The sequence below is a fragment of the Orycteropus afer genome, unplaced genomic scaffold (genome assembly GCF_000298275.1).
Source record: "Orycteropus afer afer isolate SDZICR_OR568_19922 unplaced genomic scaffold, OryAfe1.0 scaffold00084, whole genome shotgun sequence".
Classification (NCBI taxonomy): Eukaryota; Metazoa; Chordata; class Mammalia; order Tubulidentata; family Orycteropodidae; genus Orycteropus; species Orycteropus afer.
This window is the reverse complement of record NW_006921671.1, coordinates 3,434,806-3,453,795: the sequence shown is the minus strand read 5'-3', so window position 1 is coordinate 3,453,795 and position 18,990 is coordinate 3,434,806. Positions and strand designations below refer to the sequence as shown.

At 40.4% G+C, this 18,990-nt stretch overlaps 1 protein-coding gene across 1 annotated transcript in view; it reads right to left on the bottom strand.

Moving 5' to 3' along the window:
* Positions 1-18,663, bottom strand: part of GALNT5 (polypeptide N-acetylgalactosaminyltransferase 5) — an 84,630-nt gene extending 65,967 nt beyond the window's left edge. The window contains exon 1 of the mRNA XM_007941813.2: positions 17,213-18,663. Coding sequence (XP_007940004.1) covers positions 17,213-18,663 — 1,451 coding nt within the window. The remainder of the gene's footprint in view (positions 1-17,212) is intronic.
* Positions 18,664-18,990: the final 327 nt, after the last annotated feature.

Genomic DNA, 18,990 nt, shown 5'->3' with positions numbered 1-18,990 from the left:
TCAAACCCACCAGCCACTCCTTGGAAGGAAGATGGGGCAATCTGCTTCCATAGTGATACTGCCTTGGAAACCCAAGGAAGGATCACTATGAGTCGGGTCCGACTCGACGGCACATAACAACAAAACAACAAACAATTCAAAAACAGTTGCAGCAGTACCTCAATAGTGAACTCCCAGAAATTCAAGCCAGATTCAGAAGAGGGTGTGGAATGAGTGATATCATTGCTGATGTCAGATGGATCTTGGCTGAAAGTAAAGAATACTAGAATGTTGTTTACTTGTATTTGTCGACTACTCAAAGGCATTCGACCGTGTGGATCATAACAAATTATGAACAACATTGAAAAAAATGGGAATTTCAGAATACTTGATTGTGCTACTCAGGAACTTGTACTTAGACTGGGAGGTTGTTGTTCAAACAGAACAAGGGGACACTGCATGGTTTAACATCAGGAAGGGAATGAATCCTTTCACCATACTTATTTAATCTGTATGCTGAGCAAATAATCTGAGATGCTGGACTATATGAAGAAGAACATAGCATCAGGATTGGAGGAAGATTCATTCATTAACAACCTGTGATACGCAGAGGACACAACTTTACTTGCTGAAAGTGAGAAGACTTGAAGCGCTTACTGATGAAGATCAAATACCTTCAGTATGGATTACACCTCAATATAAAGAAAACAAAAATCTTCACAACTGGACCCATTAAGCAACACCATAATAAATTCTCCATTTATTGAAAAATAAGTTGAAGTTGTCAGGGAGTTCATTTTGGTCAGATCCACAATCAACATTCACAAAGCAGTAGTCAAGAAATCAGTCAAGGTTTTGCACTGGACAAATCTGCTATCGAGACCTCTCTAAAGTGTTAAAGAGGAAAGATGTAATTTTGAAGACTGAGGTGTGCCTGATCCAAGCCATAGTATTTTCAATCACCTCATATGCATGTGAGAGCTGGACAATAAATAAGGAAGATCAAAGAAGAATTGGTGCATTTGAATTGTAGTGTTAGTGAAGAATACTGAAAATACCAATGACTGTCAGTAGAATGGACAAATCTGTCTTGGAACAAGTACAGTCAGAATGCTCCTTAGAAGTGAGAATGGACAAATTTCGTCTCACACACTTTGTTCATGTAGTCAGAAAGGAACAGTCCCTGGAGAAGGATATCACGGTTGGTAAAGTAGAGGGTCAGCAAAAAAGGGGAAGATCCTCAACAAGATGGATTGACACAGTGACTGCGATGATGGGTTAAAGTGTAGCAAAGATTGTGAAGATAGTGCAGAACTGGGCATTGTTTTTCTCTGCTGTTGTACATAGAGTTGCTATAAGTTGGAGCCAACTTGACAGCACCTAACAAGAACAATAACAGCAACAACAACATTATTTTAGATGTGTTTAAGAAATCATGTTGAAGAAGACATTGTGGAATATTCTACTCTGCAGATTATATTGATGCAATATTAAAGGAATAGTATTAAAGGATAGGGAGGAGAGACACAGAGGGAGATGTGGGAGGTTTCATGTATAGATTCAGAATTCCTTTGGTTTTGGTGGCTGAGATATTTGGCCCCTCTTACATGTATATATGCCTGATCTCCTGTATTATAAAACAGGTTAAATATGTTTGCAGGTGTGTGGAAAACCCAACTTAGTTGGATTGGTTAAAGGCCCTGTGGGACAGACTGAAAGAGTTTTTGCATTATTAAGTCTTGCACTGTGTTGGATTGGGTTCTCTAGAGAAACACAAAAACCAGCAAAGTATATATATATATATTTATAGAGAGAGAAAGAGAGAGAGAGAGAAATTTATCTTAGATAAATGGCTCACAAGCGTGTAGAAGCCGACAAGTTCAAACTGAAAAGTTCGTCTCTGGAGGGGGATGGGGCCCAGGGCCGTCTGGCTTTCGCACGCACGGCAGAGGAGTTCAAGTCACAAAGTTCATCTCTGGAGAGAGATGGGGCCCGGAGTCGTCTGGTTCCCGTAAGCACAGTAAAGCCGAGAGAATCAAGCTGACACGCAGTGCGCTGGTCACTGTTCCCAACAAAGAAAAAAAATCCGAAAACCTCCAGGGCGAGCAGCAAGCTGTTCGCTCCAGGAAGTATATAGTCCGGAATGCCGTTCTTCCAGTTTGTCCCTGGGATAGTATTGCAGGTAGGCCACACCCCTGGGGAAACTCCCCCTAGACCAACCGGCCGCTTAGAATGCAGTCATGTGATCTATCATGGGAACCACCACTCACAACTGGAGTCCAGCCAAGTTGACACATCTTCAACTATCACATGCACCATGCTTATATTCTTGGTGTCATCCATAGGTTGTAAAAACTGTTTCAAGTTACTCTACATTGACCTAATGGAAGCAATTTTTTTTTTTTTTTTTCAGTTTGCCAATTGGAAGTGTTGTTTTCTGCTTATTGGGAGGAGAGGTTATAGCTAATCCAAAACTGACTACTACTAAGTCGATTCCAACTCATAATGACTTTATAGGATAAAGTAGGACTGCCCCATAGGGTTTCCAAGGCTGTAACTCTTTATGGAAACAGACTGCTGCCTCTTTCTCCTGCTCAGCAGTGGGGGGTTCAAAGTGCCAACCTTCTGGTTAATAGCTGAATGTCATAACCACTGTGCCACCAGAGTTCTTTGTTGTAGCTAAAGTCTAAATTAAATGCAAAATATTTCTAGGTTTTTAACTTTTTTGAGGTTAAGAAATAATATTTTTATTCTATAAGCCTGTTCATTACCCAAGTTCAGTATTTAAGTACAGAAGCCCCTTGTTATACTTAAAAATTCACCCATACATAAAAATTCACCCAGTGTTTTTTTTTGAGGAGGAAGTATAGGCTTAGCAAACCCAAGTACTACAAACAAATGAAGACTCACATGGAAATTTCAGTGTATTCCCATGTAGCTGATAAACTACTGTGGTAGGAGGGTGTTCTGGTTACCTAGTGCTGCTCTGACAAGAATGTAAGTGGGATGGCCTTAATAAACAGGAGTTCATTCTTAGAATTTGGAGGCTTTAAGTCCAAGTTCAAAGTGCCAAGCTCCAGGGGATGGGTGAAAGCCCCTTAGCCTTGGGCGTCAGCTCTGCCTCCAGCTCCTGGCCCACTGAAGCTAGAGGCTTTTCTTTACTCACACAGCTGGCTGGCTGCTGAGGCTGCCAAGCCCAAGATTAACAAGTAAGAAGGCACAGTCCCAATGTTACCAAACTACACAGCAGGCCATAATTTAAATCCATTGTAAGTTCCCAGAGCATGGGATGAGACTGAACAATGACATGGCTACATGCAGGGTCCAAGCGTGCCATAAGCTAGAGACCATTCCCAAGGCTTCTCCTTATATACAGGAAGCAGACCACATCTCAAAGGCAGCTACTCAGCTGCCTATGGTAGATCCCACCATAGAGTTGATTGCCACTCTCATCATGGGGAATAACTACCACCAGCTGCCCAGCCAGTCAACCAGGCCCAGCCAAGTTGACAGACAAACATAACTACCACAATTCCACCCCTTGTCAACTTGGCACCTGTATAGATCTTCAATGGATGGTATCTGTACAGGACTCCTCCACTGGGTGGCTCTAGTCCCCTAGTTCCTGAGTGGTGACCTCACCCCCTTGGCCTGATGGGCCTTGTTCCACTTCCTCTTGGGCATGGCAGCCCTGCCCCCTCACTCTTGGGCAGAGTCTATGGCTCCATCCCACTGGCTCACATGAACGAACAGCCCCACACTCCAGAACCAAGTTGGTGAGGGCCTAGCTCTTTGAAACCTAGGGGGCTGCGGTCATTCCACCCCCAAAGGCCATGGTCCTACCCTTAAGGCTGAGGCAGCTCTGCTTCAGTTTCCTTGGTCTCTCCACTTCTGTGGATTAATGCCAAGGGCAACCCACTCCACAGGAAATCTTCCTGCCCTGAAAGCACTCAGCTTTCTTACTCTGTGGGCCAGCCAACCTGCTACCCCATTTTATACTGGTCTCTTCACTAATTAATGCCCCAAGGCAACCCACTCCGCCAGTAAGCCTCCTAACCAAAGGCATCAAGCTTTCTCCTCCATGGGCTGGTAAGGCTGTCACTGTCTCATGCCGGTTCTGTGGGCTCTGCTCCTGCTGTCACTCATCCTGGTCTCTTGCTCTGCTCCTGCTGTATGCCGGGGTCTCTCTCCCAGGGTCTTGGGTCAAGGATGCACTCCACTCCTGTTTCCACATTTTAGGTATCTGTCAGAGCAGCATCCCACTCTCCTGGTACCATATTCTGTTCTGGTTACCTAGTGCCTCTCTGACAAAAATATACCACAAATGGGATGGCCTTAATAAACGGGAGTTTATTCTTACGATTTGGAGTCTTACAATCCAAATTAAAAGTGCCAAGCTCTAGGGTTTGGGTGAAAGCCCCTCAGCCTTGGGCTTCAGCTCTTCCTCCAGCTCCTGGCCCCCGCTGAAGCTAGAGGCTTTTCTTTACTCAGACAGCTGCTGGATGCTGAGGCTGCCAAGCCCAAGGTTGACAAGTAAAAAAGCACAGTCCTGATGTTACCAAACCACATGGCAGGCCATTAATTTAAGTCCATTGTAAGTCCCCAGGTCAGCAGAGCATGGCAGGCTGCTGAACAACGACACAGCTATGTGCAGGGTCCAAGTGTGCCATAAGTTAGAGACCATTTCCAAAGCTTCTTCTTTTATACAGGAAGCAGACCACATCCCAAAGGCAGCTACTCAGCTACTTGTGGTAGATCCCACCATGGAGTTGATTGCCAGTCTCATCATGGGGAATAGCTACCACCAGCTGCCCAGCCACTCAACCAGGCCCAGCCAAGTTGACACACAAATATAACTACCACAGATGGGAAGACTCTGAGCTTGAGAGCCAACTTAAGAAAGATGATTAAGGATCATGTTTTGAATCCTTTCTGGAACTTACTGGCTGTGTGATCGTGGGTAAGTGACTAAACCTTCTCCAGAACCTCAGTGTCTTATATTTCAGATGAAGATTGCAATGCTTCGTTACAGAATGGCTGTGATGATTTGATGGGTGGACATAAAAGTACTTATGAAACTCCATCGTGAAAAATACAAGTGAAGACCTATTCTTATCCATGATGCTAATACTCACATTGTGACTGGGCACATTGCCCTTTACCAAGGCAGTTCTTTGATCTGAAACTATCCAGTGCTTGTCATTTACTGTTTCTGAAAGTAATGTGTGTCACCCTCTTGGCTTGCATGTGCTGAATGCTCAGCCACTAACCTGATATGAATGTAGCTTATCAAACAAAGAATGTTTAAAATCAGAAGATTGAGGGAATGATAACATTCTTTCATTTCTATGAATTTTTCATTTTATTCTAAGACAGTCAAAAGACACTCTGTGGGTCAGGTCTCAGTCTTTGCAGGTTTGAACAGAAGGTCGAGGAGAATCTCTTCTGTACTTCTATTTGCAATTCAACTACTGCCTGATGTAAGCCATTAGGGGCCTTCACTCCCAGAGCTCTGGTATCTTCAAGAAGATCTAGAGGAGAATGGGACATCTAGAGAATAGCTCTGCCTCTAATTATTTTCTTTTTCTCCAAGGCTTTAGAATTATTGATGGTTTCTTTTTCCTCTTACCACTAAGAAGGTATAGTTATTTAAAATTTTTACTTTTTATGCTTTGTTTTTTCTGGGATAGACTATTCCTGACATTTAATCAGAATCACTTGGCCACTGATTTAGAATATTTCGATCACACTTGCCACCTTTCCTCCTTCCTCCAAATGCCTTAGCCAACTGAAGTTGTGGTTTTTGAGGTAACTATATCTATCAAAGCTACTGGATACAGGCCTAGAAATATAAATCACCAGCATCAACTTACACACGTTAACAATAGACTATTTTGAGTAGGCAGCTGTCAGAGTGAAATTGGGATTGGAGGGAGAAAAGCAGGAGGTGGTAATATAGTAGAAACAGTAGTAGGTGGAAGCTAGGACACCTTGGGGATAATTCTATCTTTCCTGCTTTGTGTGATCCTGGGCAAGTCACTTCCTGACTCAAACCTTCTCTGTAACATTAAATTAGATAGCTTTTGAGGCTCCATCTAGCATTAACATTCTGAGATTTTCTGTGCAACTTTTAGCCACATTTACTCATAAATACTTCCTTCTGGGTCATGTTGTTGTTAGCAGCGTCCAAGTCGATTTCTGGTTCATACTTACTCCATGTGACAGAGCAGAATTTCACCATAGGGTTTCCTGGCTGTAATCTTTACCAAAGCAGATCACTAGATCTTTCTCTCAAGAAACCGATGAACAGCCAATCTTTGCTGATAACCTTTTGGTTAGTAGCTGAACACTTAACTAGGATTCCTTTTCTGGGTCATGAGACCCCTGAAAAAAGGCAAAGTAAAGTGTTCTTTCTATAGCTCAAAATCCTTCAACAGTTTCCACTGGCTCTTGGAAGAACCTTAACAGAGACTTGAGTGATCTAGTCTCAGCTTACCTGTATGGCTTCATACATATGCCCTCCCCACATCAGAGTTCCCTCAGTTTCTCCAGGGATTGTTGTTTTTGCCTCCTTTGTCACTTCTTTAACTTTGTCCCTCTCCAGGTTGTGGTTTACACATTTCTGCCCTCTCCTCTGGCCAGGGCAGACCTTTGTCTAATGTACTCTAATAGTACACTGTGCTTCTGTATAACACTTTGCTCCACCTGCCTGAAAAGCAGTGGCCATGGTGTGATGCTACATTGCACAGCAGGAACCCAAAGTTATGTATTCACTGCAGCACTGAGGTTGTTGGACAGTTTTAAAGAACTACTTCTACTTAAAATGATTTTCTATAAATATCTTCTCCAACTAGGTTCATCTACCACTTGTCTGTCAGTTTACTGTACTGTGTTGGCTTGCATGGTTCTGTGATGCTGGAGCTATGCCACTAGTATTTAAAATCCCAGCAGGGTCACCCACAGTGGGCAGGTTTCAGCAGAGCTTCCAGACTAAGACAGACAGAGAAGAAGGACCCGGTAGTCTACTTCTGAAAAAAAAAAAAAAAAAACTTGGCCAGTAAAACCTTATAGATAGAAGCAGAACAGTGTCTGATATAGTGCTGGAAGATGAGCCTCTCAGGTTGCAAAGCTGACTCAAAATATGACTATGAAAGAGCTGTCTCCTCCAGATAGAGTTGACCTTAATGTCCTGGATAAAGTAAAGCTTTTGAGTTCTCATTTATTGACGTGACATCACTCAAAATGAGAAGAAATAGCTGCAAACATCCGTTAATAATTGGAACATGGAATGTACAAAATATAAATCTATGAAAGGGGGTAGCTATGAGTCGGGGCCGACTCGATGGCACATAACAACAACAACATGAAAATTGCATGTTGTCAAAAATGAATAGTTGAAGATCAATATTCTAGGTATTGGTGAGCTGAAACAGACTAATATTGGCTGTTCTGAGTCAGAGAATCATATGGTCTACCATGCTGGGAATGACTAATTAAAGGGGAATAACATTACATTCATCATTAAAAAGAACATTTCAAGATCTAGCCTGAAATACAATGGTATTGTTGTTGTTGTTGTTGTTATGTGCCGTCGAGTCAGCCCCGACTCATAGCGACCCCTCCTTGGGTTTCCGAGGCAGTATCACTACGGAAGTAGGATTGCCCAACCTTCCTTCCGAGGAGTGGCTGGTGGGTTTGAACCGCCAGCCGTCTGGTTAGCAGGCAAGTGACTTAGCCACTATGCTACGTTCCTACAAGGAAGACCAATTAATACAACTATTACTGAAATGTACTCATCAACCATTAATGCCAAAAATGAAGAAATTGAAGATTTTTATCAACTTCTGCAATCTGAAACCGATTAAGCATGCAATCAAGATGCATTGATAATTACTAGTGTTTGGAAAGTGAAAGTTGGAAACAAAGAAGAAGGATCAGCAGTTTGAAATATGACCTGGGTGACAGAAATGACACCAGAGATGGCATGATAGAATTTTGCATGACCAATAACTTATTCTTAGCAAATACCTTTTTTCAACAGCGTAAACAGTGACTATAGACATGGACCTCACTGGATGGAACACACAGGAATCAAATGACTACATCTGTGGAGAGAGATGATGGACATGCTCAATACCATCAGTCAGAACAACACCAGGGGCTGACTGTGGAAGAGACCATCAATTCTATTATGCAAGTTCAAGTCGAAGCTGAAGAAAATTAAAACAAGTCCACAGCAGCCAAAGCACTACCTCGAGCATACCCCATCTGAATTTAGATATCATTTCAAGAATAGATTTGATGCTTTGAGCACTAATGGCCAAAGACCAGAAGACAAGTTGTGACATGATATCAAGAGCATCATACATGAAGAAAATAAAAGGTCATGAAAAAGATAGAAAAGAGAAAAAAGACCAAAATGGATGTCAGAAGAGGTCAAATTTGCTTCCTGAAAGCAAAGAAGACTTGGAGTACTTACTGATGAGGATCAAAGACTATAGCCTGCAGTATGGATTACACCTCAACATAAAGAAAGAAAACACCCTCATAAGCGGACCAGTAAGCAACCGCATGATAAATGGAGAAAACATTGAAGTTGCCAAGGATTCCATTTTACTTAACTCTATGCCAGTGTCGCAATCATTGCAACACTCTAGCCTCTACTGACAAAGGGGTGGTGGCTGCTCATGCGATGTCTTATCTGGTAATTGAACTCAGATCTCCCAAATGGAAGGTAGGAATTCTACCAGCGAACCACATGCACATATAATTTACACACACACACACACACACTTCACTGCCTGTAACATAAAAAAAAATCACTTTTTTTGGGAAGTTCAACAAGTATCGTCTGCCTGGCCCATGGTAGTTCCTCACTAAGATTGCATTTTTCTTTATATAAAGCTGGATGATGATAGAAATGTTTTAAGGATAATGAGAAGGCAAGTAGTAAAGGCCTTTGCAAACACTGTCTTCCTTTTTGTTTCTTCTCATACACGTCCATATATCAACATTTTAAATAAAGCAGGGCCAATTTAGAAGGCAATTTATTATGGAATAATATAGATGTTTTTCCAGGGAACTCTAAAAAAGCTTCTTTCATTTTGAAAGCAAACAACAAAACAAAATTTCTAAGAATTGTTATTTTCCTGAATTTTCTGACCCTTGAGCAAAAACAAAAAAATAACTTGGTCCCCTATTGAAAGGCTCTGTTCTGAATGAGTCAACCAGAACAGCCCCGCAGGATGTTATTTTCTGGAACAAGAGTACCCAGGGCAATTTTACTGCAAGATTTTGATAAAATTAGGTTTAGGGTTAACTTGGATACTGGATTATTGTTGTTAGGTGCCATCGAGTGGGTTCTGACTCCTAGCAACACAATGATGTATTGGATTAGATGTGTGAAAAGCAATGTAAAGAGTTTCTAATTCCTTCGTTTACTAATTATTCTCTCTCAGAAATATTTCTCTGTCTTTGGTACTATTTATGAGGAAAAGCCACTGATCTGCTGTAATATTTCTCAGTTTTACTTTAATTAGGAACTGTTTATTGGTTTTCTTCATTTGAATTAGCAGCAGAAACATGTTTTGCATTTCTCTCCTCTGATCATCTTCCTCCTCTCTTTATTCCTTACTTATGGGCAGAGTGTAATAAACAAAAGTATCTAAAAACTGTATAGTTTCTTGGCCATATTTAACTTCTGTTATGTTATGATGGCAAAAATGGTTAAATGTTTGGTTGCTAACTGAAAGTTGGCAGTTCAAGTCCACCCAGAGATGTCTTGGAGGAAAGGCCTGGTGATCTATTTCCAAAAAAATCTACTGTTGAAAATCCCAAGGAGCACAGTTCTACTCTGATGCCCATGCGGTCATCGTGAGTTGGAGTCAATTTGACAGCTGCCTCTTTTTTTTATATATATATATATATGTTATAGTCTAGTTGGCACTGTTTTAACACATTTTGCCTTTTATTTCCTGCTTTCTCACTTGGTCTACATGACTTTTCAGTGAAATAATACACTGGGCCATAACACACAAACATGCACACTGTTCAAAACACTTTGCTTTCACTCACTGGAGTGAAAACAAAGAAAAAAATCCTTTTAATCCATCACAAGTCCTTTTTTTCCCCTGACCCAACTGGTTTCTCAGGGAGGTCCCATAGCTTTCCAAGTCAATTTTAGGTAGCGTTCTCCAATCATTATTTGTTCATAAAAGTAGTCTCATCAATTAAAACATTTATCCCATGTGAAAATACAAATGTTTCTAACTTCATTTAACTTTAAATTTTCTCTCCCTAGCCTGGCAAACTTTTAGAAGTCTGAAGTTCAGGAGAATACATATCAGTTTATACTCTTTGCCTAGCTTCTCTTCCTTCAGTTAACTCCTTAGCTTTTTTTTTTTTTTTTTTTTCATCTACTAGGGCTGCAAGGGTAGGGTGGAGATGAAATTTAAGATTGTAGGAAGTTTTTTCTTTCCCCTTAGTAATTTAGACTGGCTTGTGGCAAATGCATGGTGCTCTTTTGCTTTTCTACGTGCCAAAGGAAAGCTCTCCTTAGCTGTGTAGGAAGAAATCAAATTATTGGTCAACATTCCCAGCTCTGGGCTAAAAGAATAAAGACCAATTTTAATTGCTGCACTCAAAGGCTTGCCAGAGTTCTACAGGAAAAGCAAAGCATTAAATTAAGCAATCGAGTAACATCATCATATTGCAGTAGTAGAGGAGTGTGCCATAATTCTTACTGTATTTTAGAAACTAAATTCTGGCAGCAAAATCATCTTTGAGTCATTTCTCTTTAACAGCAAATCCAGGAAGCACATTCTTAAAATAAGTTCATTTTTAGAGTGCCTTCTTAACTATATGGCTGCAGAACAAAAAGCAAGCCTTCTCCAAGGAGAAATACTCTGCATTTTCGGTGAAACAGACCAAGTTGCAGCAAAACCTACATGTGTGTGTGTGTCTGTGTTGCTGAAAAAACAAATTGCAAAAATTAAGAGCAAAAATTGTAAGAGTTAGTTTTTTTTTTATAAAAGAGAATTAAATATGAAACTTTAAAATGACTCAAAAAAGCAGTTTATTTTAAGTATATACTTAACTCTAGGCAAGAAATTAAGCTGTTTTTTACTTACTAACATAAAACATTCATGTACATAAAATGAGATTTTTTTCCCCCTCAACACCAAAACATTAAATATAAAATCCAAAACTACAAACATTTGAAGCAATGAATACATATGAATTGATGACTACATCATACTGTAAGAATAAGATTTTATACCTTCAACCAGATATTAGTATATTATATATTTCAAAGTGAAAAATTAGGGAATCATTATTAATTTATAAGAAGGCTCATTTGAATAGCTATCCTTTTTTTTATTATTTTGTAAAGGTAGTGTTAATTTACAAAAACCATTTCAGAGAAACATCTCTTTTGAATCCAATTGTATAAACCTGTATCTCTTGAGTTCACAGCACTGTGGTCATTGCCAAGGGGATAAAAAAATAAAGTAGCAGTTTCTCTCCTTAAGAAACTTATAATTACATTGAGAAGACAAAATAGATTCTCAAGGCTTTAGTTAGTGAAGAACGCACAACAGTGTTTCAGTAAAAAAGAGTGCTGCATACATTAAAGGTCATTGGAATTTAGAGGTCATAGTTGTCATGGTCCAGCTGAAGGCAGAGTTAAAATTAGGCTTTGAGCAATGTCAGATTAGAATATGTGGGAATGGTGAGAATTATGGAAGGCCATGGGAAGGGACCAGTTAATAAAAAAATATCAGTGGGTAGTCATGAAGATAAGGTGGAGAAAAATGTAATGAGAGTAGCTTTCCTATGCTGAGGGCCCACATTGGAAAGACTGTCACATGCAGAGTGTGACAGCTATACTGTAAGGGGCAGAAACCTGGCTGGCACTGAAAAGAGAGGACAGTGTGGGTGACATTAATGTTAACAAGGAGTTCTTATCATGGAATTGTGCTGTTATGCTGTTGGAAGATGCTGTGAGATGTGTGTCAAAATCTTAGAAATGGTTCATTGCATGGTAAAAAGGAGGCTACACTATGATAAAACTCAATGAAAACGAAGTCTCAAGTTCAAGAGCCCAATATTTAACTTTATCAAACTGTTGTTTGCCGTCCAGTTGGACCTAACTCATAGCGACCCCTCCTTGGGTTTCTGAGGCGATATCACTATAGAAGTACTGAGGAAGGAATTACCTTCCTTTGGAGGAGTGGCTGGTGGGTTTGAACCACCAGCCTTTGGTTATCAGTCAAGTGCCTAAGGAACTATGCTACTAATACAAGATGTTAAGTGGAGAAATTATATGCAGAGTGGAGAGAGGGTATAATGGAGCTCTTTGTACTTCCTGTGTAATTTTTCTGTAAATCTAAAACAGCTATAAAATAGAAAATGATTTTAAAAAGAAAATAAATAAACCAAACCCAAACAACAAAAATCCCACAGTAGATTGGCTCTATTGCCTGAGGATCAATCTGAAAGCAGTGACCGCAGAGCTTGTATCAAATTGATCCATTTTATTTAATCCTCTTCTTTTGCTCACAGTGAACCTAAAAAATGGAAGCACACTGACCAGTGGGGAGGTACCAGAAGTTTATTTAAAATAAAAATTAAAAAAGATTGTAAAAATGACTGGAAAATTTTCCTTTCTGCATTAATTCTCTACAAGGTCTGGATATTTCTACAGTAGTTACTGTACTAGTCTCCTTTTTTACACCCCACCCAAGAGAAATTGGACAGCTCTGGCTAAGTTGTCAAACGTATCCCAATGAAATTGTGGAACTGTTACTTAATGTTAAATATCAGGAGTTAATCATCTGTGATGTCTTTCTCCTCCTCTTTATTTCCAATACTTAAATTATATAGCATTTTCATCTGCAGAGATTTTGCCAGATTGAGCTTCTTTGACTGTGAGAATAATTTGGAACAGGTGGTGAAAGAGTTTGAGTTTTATTTGTGTGTTCATTGGGAAGCCACTACGTGCTTTTGGGTCTGGACCTGCTATCACCAGATCTGTGCATGAGGGAATGGCCACTGAGAAGCCATTTGGAGGTATTGCAATAGCCTAAATGAAACACTACGAGATCCTGCATTGAATGGCTTCTGTGTGACAAGAAACATAGGAGACATGTTTGGGAGGGAATTTGGAAGTCAAAAACAGAAATTACTACTTTCAGGGTAACAAAGAGGAAAGTGGCAACAATGTCTCCGATTCTGAGCCTGGGTATATCTGAGAATGGTGGGAACACCAAGTGAGCCTGGCACTCAGGAAGAAAAGAAGGTAAAGGCATGTTTGAAAGAGGGTCTGATTTCAGAACTGAAGTAGGTGAAGTTGTCTTGGAAATCCTTTTTATCCTCTGTACAGTTGAGTCGACTTTGACTCATGGTGTCACCATGTGTGTCAGAGTGGAACTGTGTGTTGCAGGGTTTACAATGACTAAGTTTTTGGAAGCAGATCTTCAGGATTTTCTTCCGAGGCACCTCTGAGTAGACTCCAACTCTATCCTTTTGATCAGCAGCCAAGTTAACTACAGTTAAGTACTAAAGTGCTTTAATAATTTGCACAACCCAGGGACTCCTTAGCTCCTCTATTAATGCCAACATCATCCCAGCGTATCAGTTAAATCATCCGTAAGAAGATATTAATTAGTAACTAGTTATTCATTTAAGGAAAGTAATTGAATTTAAATGAATATATTAGCAAATCTATAGTTTTATTCCTTTTTTTTTTAAATTCTCAATCTATATTCAGTGAGCACCTATGATACACCAGGTACTGCTTTAATGATGCATCAATCTGTAATGATGCATTTTGGGGAAATGTAAAGGGCAGTCAGGGAGATATTCCCCAGAAGTTTTCAAATTTTAAAGGTTGCACAAAGCTGCTAGTGTAGCTAATTTTAAGACCAGCCCTCCTGGTTCTTATACATCTCCCTTTCTCTGTGACACACACACACACACACACACACACAAAGGGAGACACTTGCTCTTATTATACTCTATAACAACTTTTTCTTTATGCTGATTTTTAAAATTTATTATTAAAAAAAATCTTCTTGTATCTTATAATCCATGTCAGATATTTTTTTGAGCAAAGCAAAACAAATTGTTAAAAAACTTCACTTCATTCCTGCTAACTTGATGAATCAAATGGTTTTCATTTGTTATTTTCTCCCAACTTCTATCCATATAATTAATTTGCACATATTTGCAGTTAGATTGATTTGTCCTTTCAAAGAAGAGTGTCACAAAAGGGTTGTAGATACTTCAGGGGGTCTCATACATAGGATTCCTGGTGGTTAAACTGTCACCTGGATCCTGCTGGTGGAACAGAGGGTCAGGGAGGAGGCTCAGAACATGCCTATATTTAGCCAAGGTGGGTTGTGTGATAAGAGGGAGGGGCCTGGCCACATGCTCTGACTCATTCTCTCAAACACACGTGTCAGTTTCTCCCCCTAAAGTCTGGACAGCCTCAGTCAGAAGACAGAACCTGACTAATTTTCCTGTGCCTGCTACTTCTTAATTTCTACAGACCAAATTTCAGGAACTAACAAATGCTGGGAGCCATCTCACCTTCAATAAACCATATGAATGATAACATCACTATTACTTGCTTTTGGCACTCGCACAAGTGCCCTTTCTCTGATTGAGAACTGCATGCCCTGTTTCTGTTCATTGGCTGATTCTTTCCCCAGTCTCCATAAATGTCTGCTGGGCCAGTAAGGGGCTGTTATTTACTATTTCATTTCCTTGCATTTTGTGTTCAAAATTGAAATATGTCATATTGTGATATACATGATCTCAAATCACAAATGATCCAAAATAATTTTTAGGATCCCAGTTTGGTGATAATCAGAAAAATATGGAAGATAGTACAGCATCATTTTGAGCATGGGTTTGGATTCCTTCTGTACAATTACTAGTTTAATACAAAAGTATTTAAGTTCCCAAGGTCTCAGTTTCCTCATCTTCATTTTGGGTATGTTTTATATTTTCCTCCAGGGTATGAGCATCACCAGGGTGAGTATATGAATGGCCCCAAAAAAGTGCTTGTTCCAAATAGGCAATTAGTTCTTGGTTGAGAGACATATGCTAATAGAGAAACCAAACCAAAACCAAACCTAACTGCTATGGAGTCAATTCATAGTAACCCTAGAGTAGAACTGCTCCAAAGGATTTCTAAGGCTGTAAATCTTTGCAGAAGCAGACTGCCTCATCTTTCTCTTGTTGAGCAGCTGGTAGGTTTGAATTGCCGATCTTTAGATTAGTAGCCAAATGTTTTAACCACTATGCCTCCAGAGCTTCTTGCCAGTAGCTGTAGGAGCTGAAAATCACCTCATTGTAGCTGATATCATATCATAGAATACTACTCACACTAATATGAAAAATGGTTTATCTGTATTGGCCTTCCTCCTGATAATACTGACTGAAATATAGCACTGATTCCCCAGATTACAGAGAAAAATGTTCACCAGAAGCCACATGTTATGAATTAAATTGTGTCCCTCCAATATCTGTACTGAATTTCTGGCACCTGTGGATGTGATCCTGTTGGGAAATAAGGTTTTTCTTTTGTTATGTTAATGAAGCCATACAAAAGAAGGGTGGGTCTTAAACCTAATCACTTCTGAGCTATAAAAGGGTGGAACAGACATAGCCATGCACATGGAGGGCAGGCAGTCAGATGCTATGTGATGATCTGTCTATGAGCATAGGAGCTCCAGGATTGCCCACAGATACCAGAAACGAGGAGACCTCCATAGAAGAAATTAGTACCACCAAGACCTTGATTTGGATTTTTAACCTCCAGAATTGTGAGAAAATAAATTCCTTTTAATTAAAGCCACCCATTTGTGGTATTTCTGCTATGGAAGCCCTAGGAAACTAAGAGCAAAAACGTCATTGTTTTCATAGCTCATGTGCTAAGTCTGAATCTTGATATTCCCTAATTTTGACTTCCAGGTCAATATTGTTTTGGATACTAAGGCATAGATGGAGCTGAGTTACCAATTAATGGATAAAGAATGTACAGCCACAAAGTTCCTCACACACATGAGTGAGCCACAAAAGGCCAGGAACCCTCAATATGTTAGAATCAGATCAAATATTTGTGAATTGATTCACTTTCTGGCTGTGCCGCTATACCAAGGGGATCCTTTGAAGAATGGGTTCACGAAAGCTCATTGGGTAGCTCTAGAGCTGTATAACCTTGGGAAAATGACATAACTTTTGAGTGTCTTAACATGCTGCCTCTTTCTAGGGATCTTAAGAGTTCCTCAAATGTATATGCAGATTCTTTGTAAATGGTAAAACTCTGTACAAATATAAGCAATTATATTACATTCTTGTGGGTATTTGCTAGTTACTGATTGATTGATGCATTCCAACATTATTCTTGCTGTACAACTGAACCAAGAGCTCTGGTGGCATAGTGGTTAAGCATTCAGCTGCTAACCAATAGATTGGAGGTTTGAACCTACCAGCTGCTCCATAGGAGAAAGATGAGGCAGTCAGCTTCTGTAAAGATTTATAGCCTTGGAACCCTATAGGTCAGTTCTACTCTGTCCATTAGGGTCCTTACGAGACAGAATCAACTCGATAGCAGTGAGTTTGTTTTGGTTTCGGTTTATAACTGAACCGCTGAAATGTCTACTGTTCCCATCTACAGAGGATATACAGTTTTAGGGAGTAAAGTTCCTGCTACACATGCTGTTATGCTGATCATTACTCATGATTAAGCTGAATTCTAGTGGTTAAGAGATGGCTCCAACAAGGCCTAGAAGGCCCCTCATTCATAGTTCTTTTCCCAATACATTCCTAACAAACTTTATAGTAATGAAATTTCTAAAATTGGAAATTCACTTTATTGTCAGTGTTATAATGGAAAACTTTGCACAAGTGAAGTCACCATTTGTCTGAATGGACTCAACAGCAACTGGAAACAACAAATAATGGAATTATACTTTAAACTCTACCTTTCATATATACCTAATTATGAATTGAATTAATTTAATTCTTTTAAAGGAAGAAAATGATGCATGAACTAATACATTTTCTCTGGGTTGGTGGTAGTATATCTGGGCAGTGTCTAATGATTAATGTTGCTTTCATTCTCCAGGTGACCAAAAATCACACAACATTACCTGGAAATTAAATCTTTACATAAGACCCAAAATACTTGGAGTTGAGGAAAGAGAAGAGAAATCGATCTTACCCAGTGGGTCTTGTGTCCTCAATGCCTCGGTCCACTGGGATCAAATCGCTAAGGTAGACATTGAAATTTCCTTCTTTCCATCTTCTCTCTGCCTCTTTCTCCTTTCCATGGGGAACAACTACAGGCCGTCCAAACTGGCCTGGAGCTTTGGGGTCCCTTGGAGAAAGTGTCACATCAATTCTTAACACAGGGTGCATTCCATGGTCTTCAGGTAAATGGGCTTTTATATGACTTTGGTTCTGCTCTGCAGCCTGGGTCTTGCCAGTTAAGTTGGGTTTTGCTGTCTGTAGTCCCTCCACTAAGGAATGGTTGGTACCAGACATTTTTGCTCTCTGTAGAGCAAATGAAGAGAGTGATGCCTCACTTCTATTCCTGGAAATATGTTTCTCTTGACTTTGGCCCAATAGTTTAGGAAACATAGTTTTGGTTTTAGAATTAGTGATCTCTTTGGTATCTGCCTTCAGTTCCTCTTCCTTAGTTATAATCACAACATGGTTTTCCGTGAAACTGAGGTTCTTCCCAAGAGCCACTTTAGCTCCATCAACCTTTGGCAGGCCTCCCAACTGTGTTCCATTAATAGATGGCTTCTTTAATGGATTTGAGTTGGTAGTGAACTTGGAGAAAGGAAGACCCTTATTGGCTGTGTGTTTGTATGCATTTAGTTCTTTGCTCTGAATCTCAGTTTTATTTATGGCTAAAGTTTCCAGAAATTTTGGCACTGGGGGGCTGACAGAGGGCGTCCACTCATCTGCCACTGTCTGTGATTGCTGCTTTGGTTTGTCAGCATTAAGATTGTTAGTCAGATTCAGATCCTTTTCAGCTGCTTGTTTTGATGCATCACTGCTGAGAATATGACTTTGCCGGACCTCCTGGTTTACACCAACAGGTTGTATGTGTTCAGATATTTTGACTAATAAAGTTCCTTTTGCTGCTTTGAATGAGGTTTTCTGAGCTGCTTGAGCTGTTGTTTGCTTTGGTCTTACCTGGTGAGAAGAGGTTTCATGTTTGACGTCTTGCCTCTCTGTCTTCTGCTTGGCAGGAGTCATTTGGAGGGTTTGCAGATGTGCAGGATGCCACAAAGGCACAACCTTGTCCCTTCCTGGGGCGTTCTGCACTTTTTTTTCTCTCTGGGTTTGGTCCAAATCATCCTCAACTTTGTGCACACTCTCCTTAGTCTTTCTAAAGTTCTCTTTGCCCCACATACCCTTCCTATTTCCCCTCAGGGGGAAGTTTGTGTCTTTCATGCTGCTGTAAAAGATTTTCATTTGGTCTGGCTGAACTCTGAATCCTATCCGTGCCCTCCTGACGTCTTCCTTGAGGACACGGGTGTTGATCTCACTGAATGAGAGGCGGAGAGCTGCCATGTCAAAGAGCAGCCAGATGACAGAAGCTGCAAATATAAATGCCAGGACTCGCCCACTTCCTCGGAAAAACTTTCGGATCTTGTTCATGGTACAAAGGCTTCTCTTGCAGCCTGCCCTCCCTTTGAGCCTGCTTACCTTGAGTGAAGAGGGAGCTGAAGTAGTAGTAGTAGCAGCAGCAGCAGCAGGAGCAGCAGCAGAGATGCCAGAAGGCGCCCCCCTCCCCTGAACAGAGCAGGAAACAGCAGTCCAAAGGAAAAGCTCAGCTCCTACTGCTTGTCAGTCTCTGCCTGCGTGGCATTTCACAGCACAGCATCTGTGCCTGCTCTGCTGGCCCCTGGTTAAACCCTGGTAAACATGGGCCTTAGGTCACTCTGGGAGCAGCCAATTCCAGCCACAAGATAGTTCAACTTATCA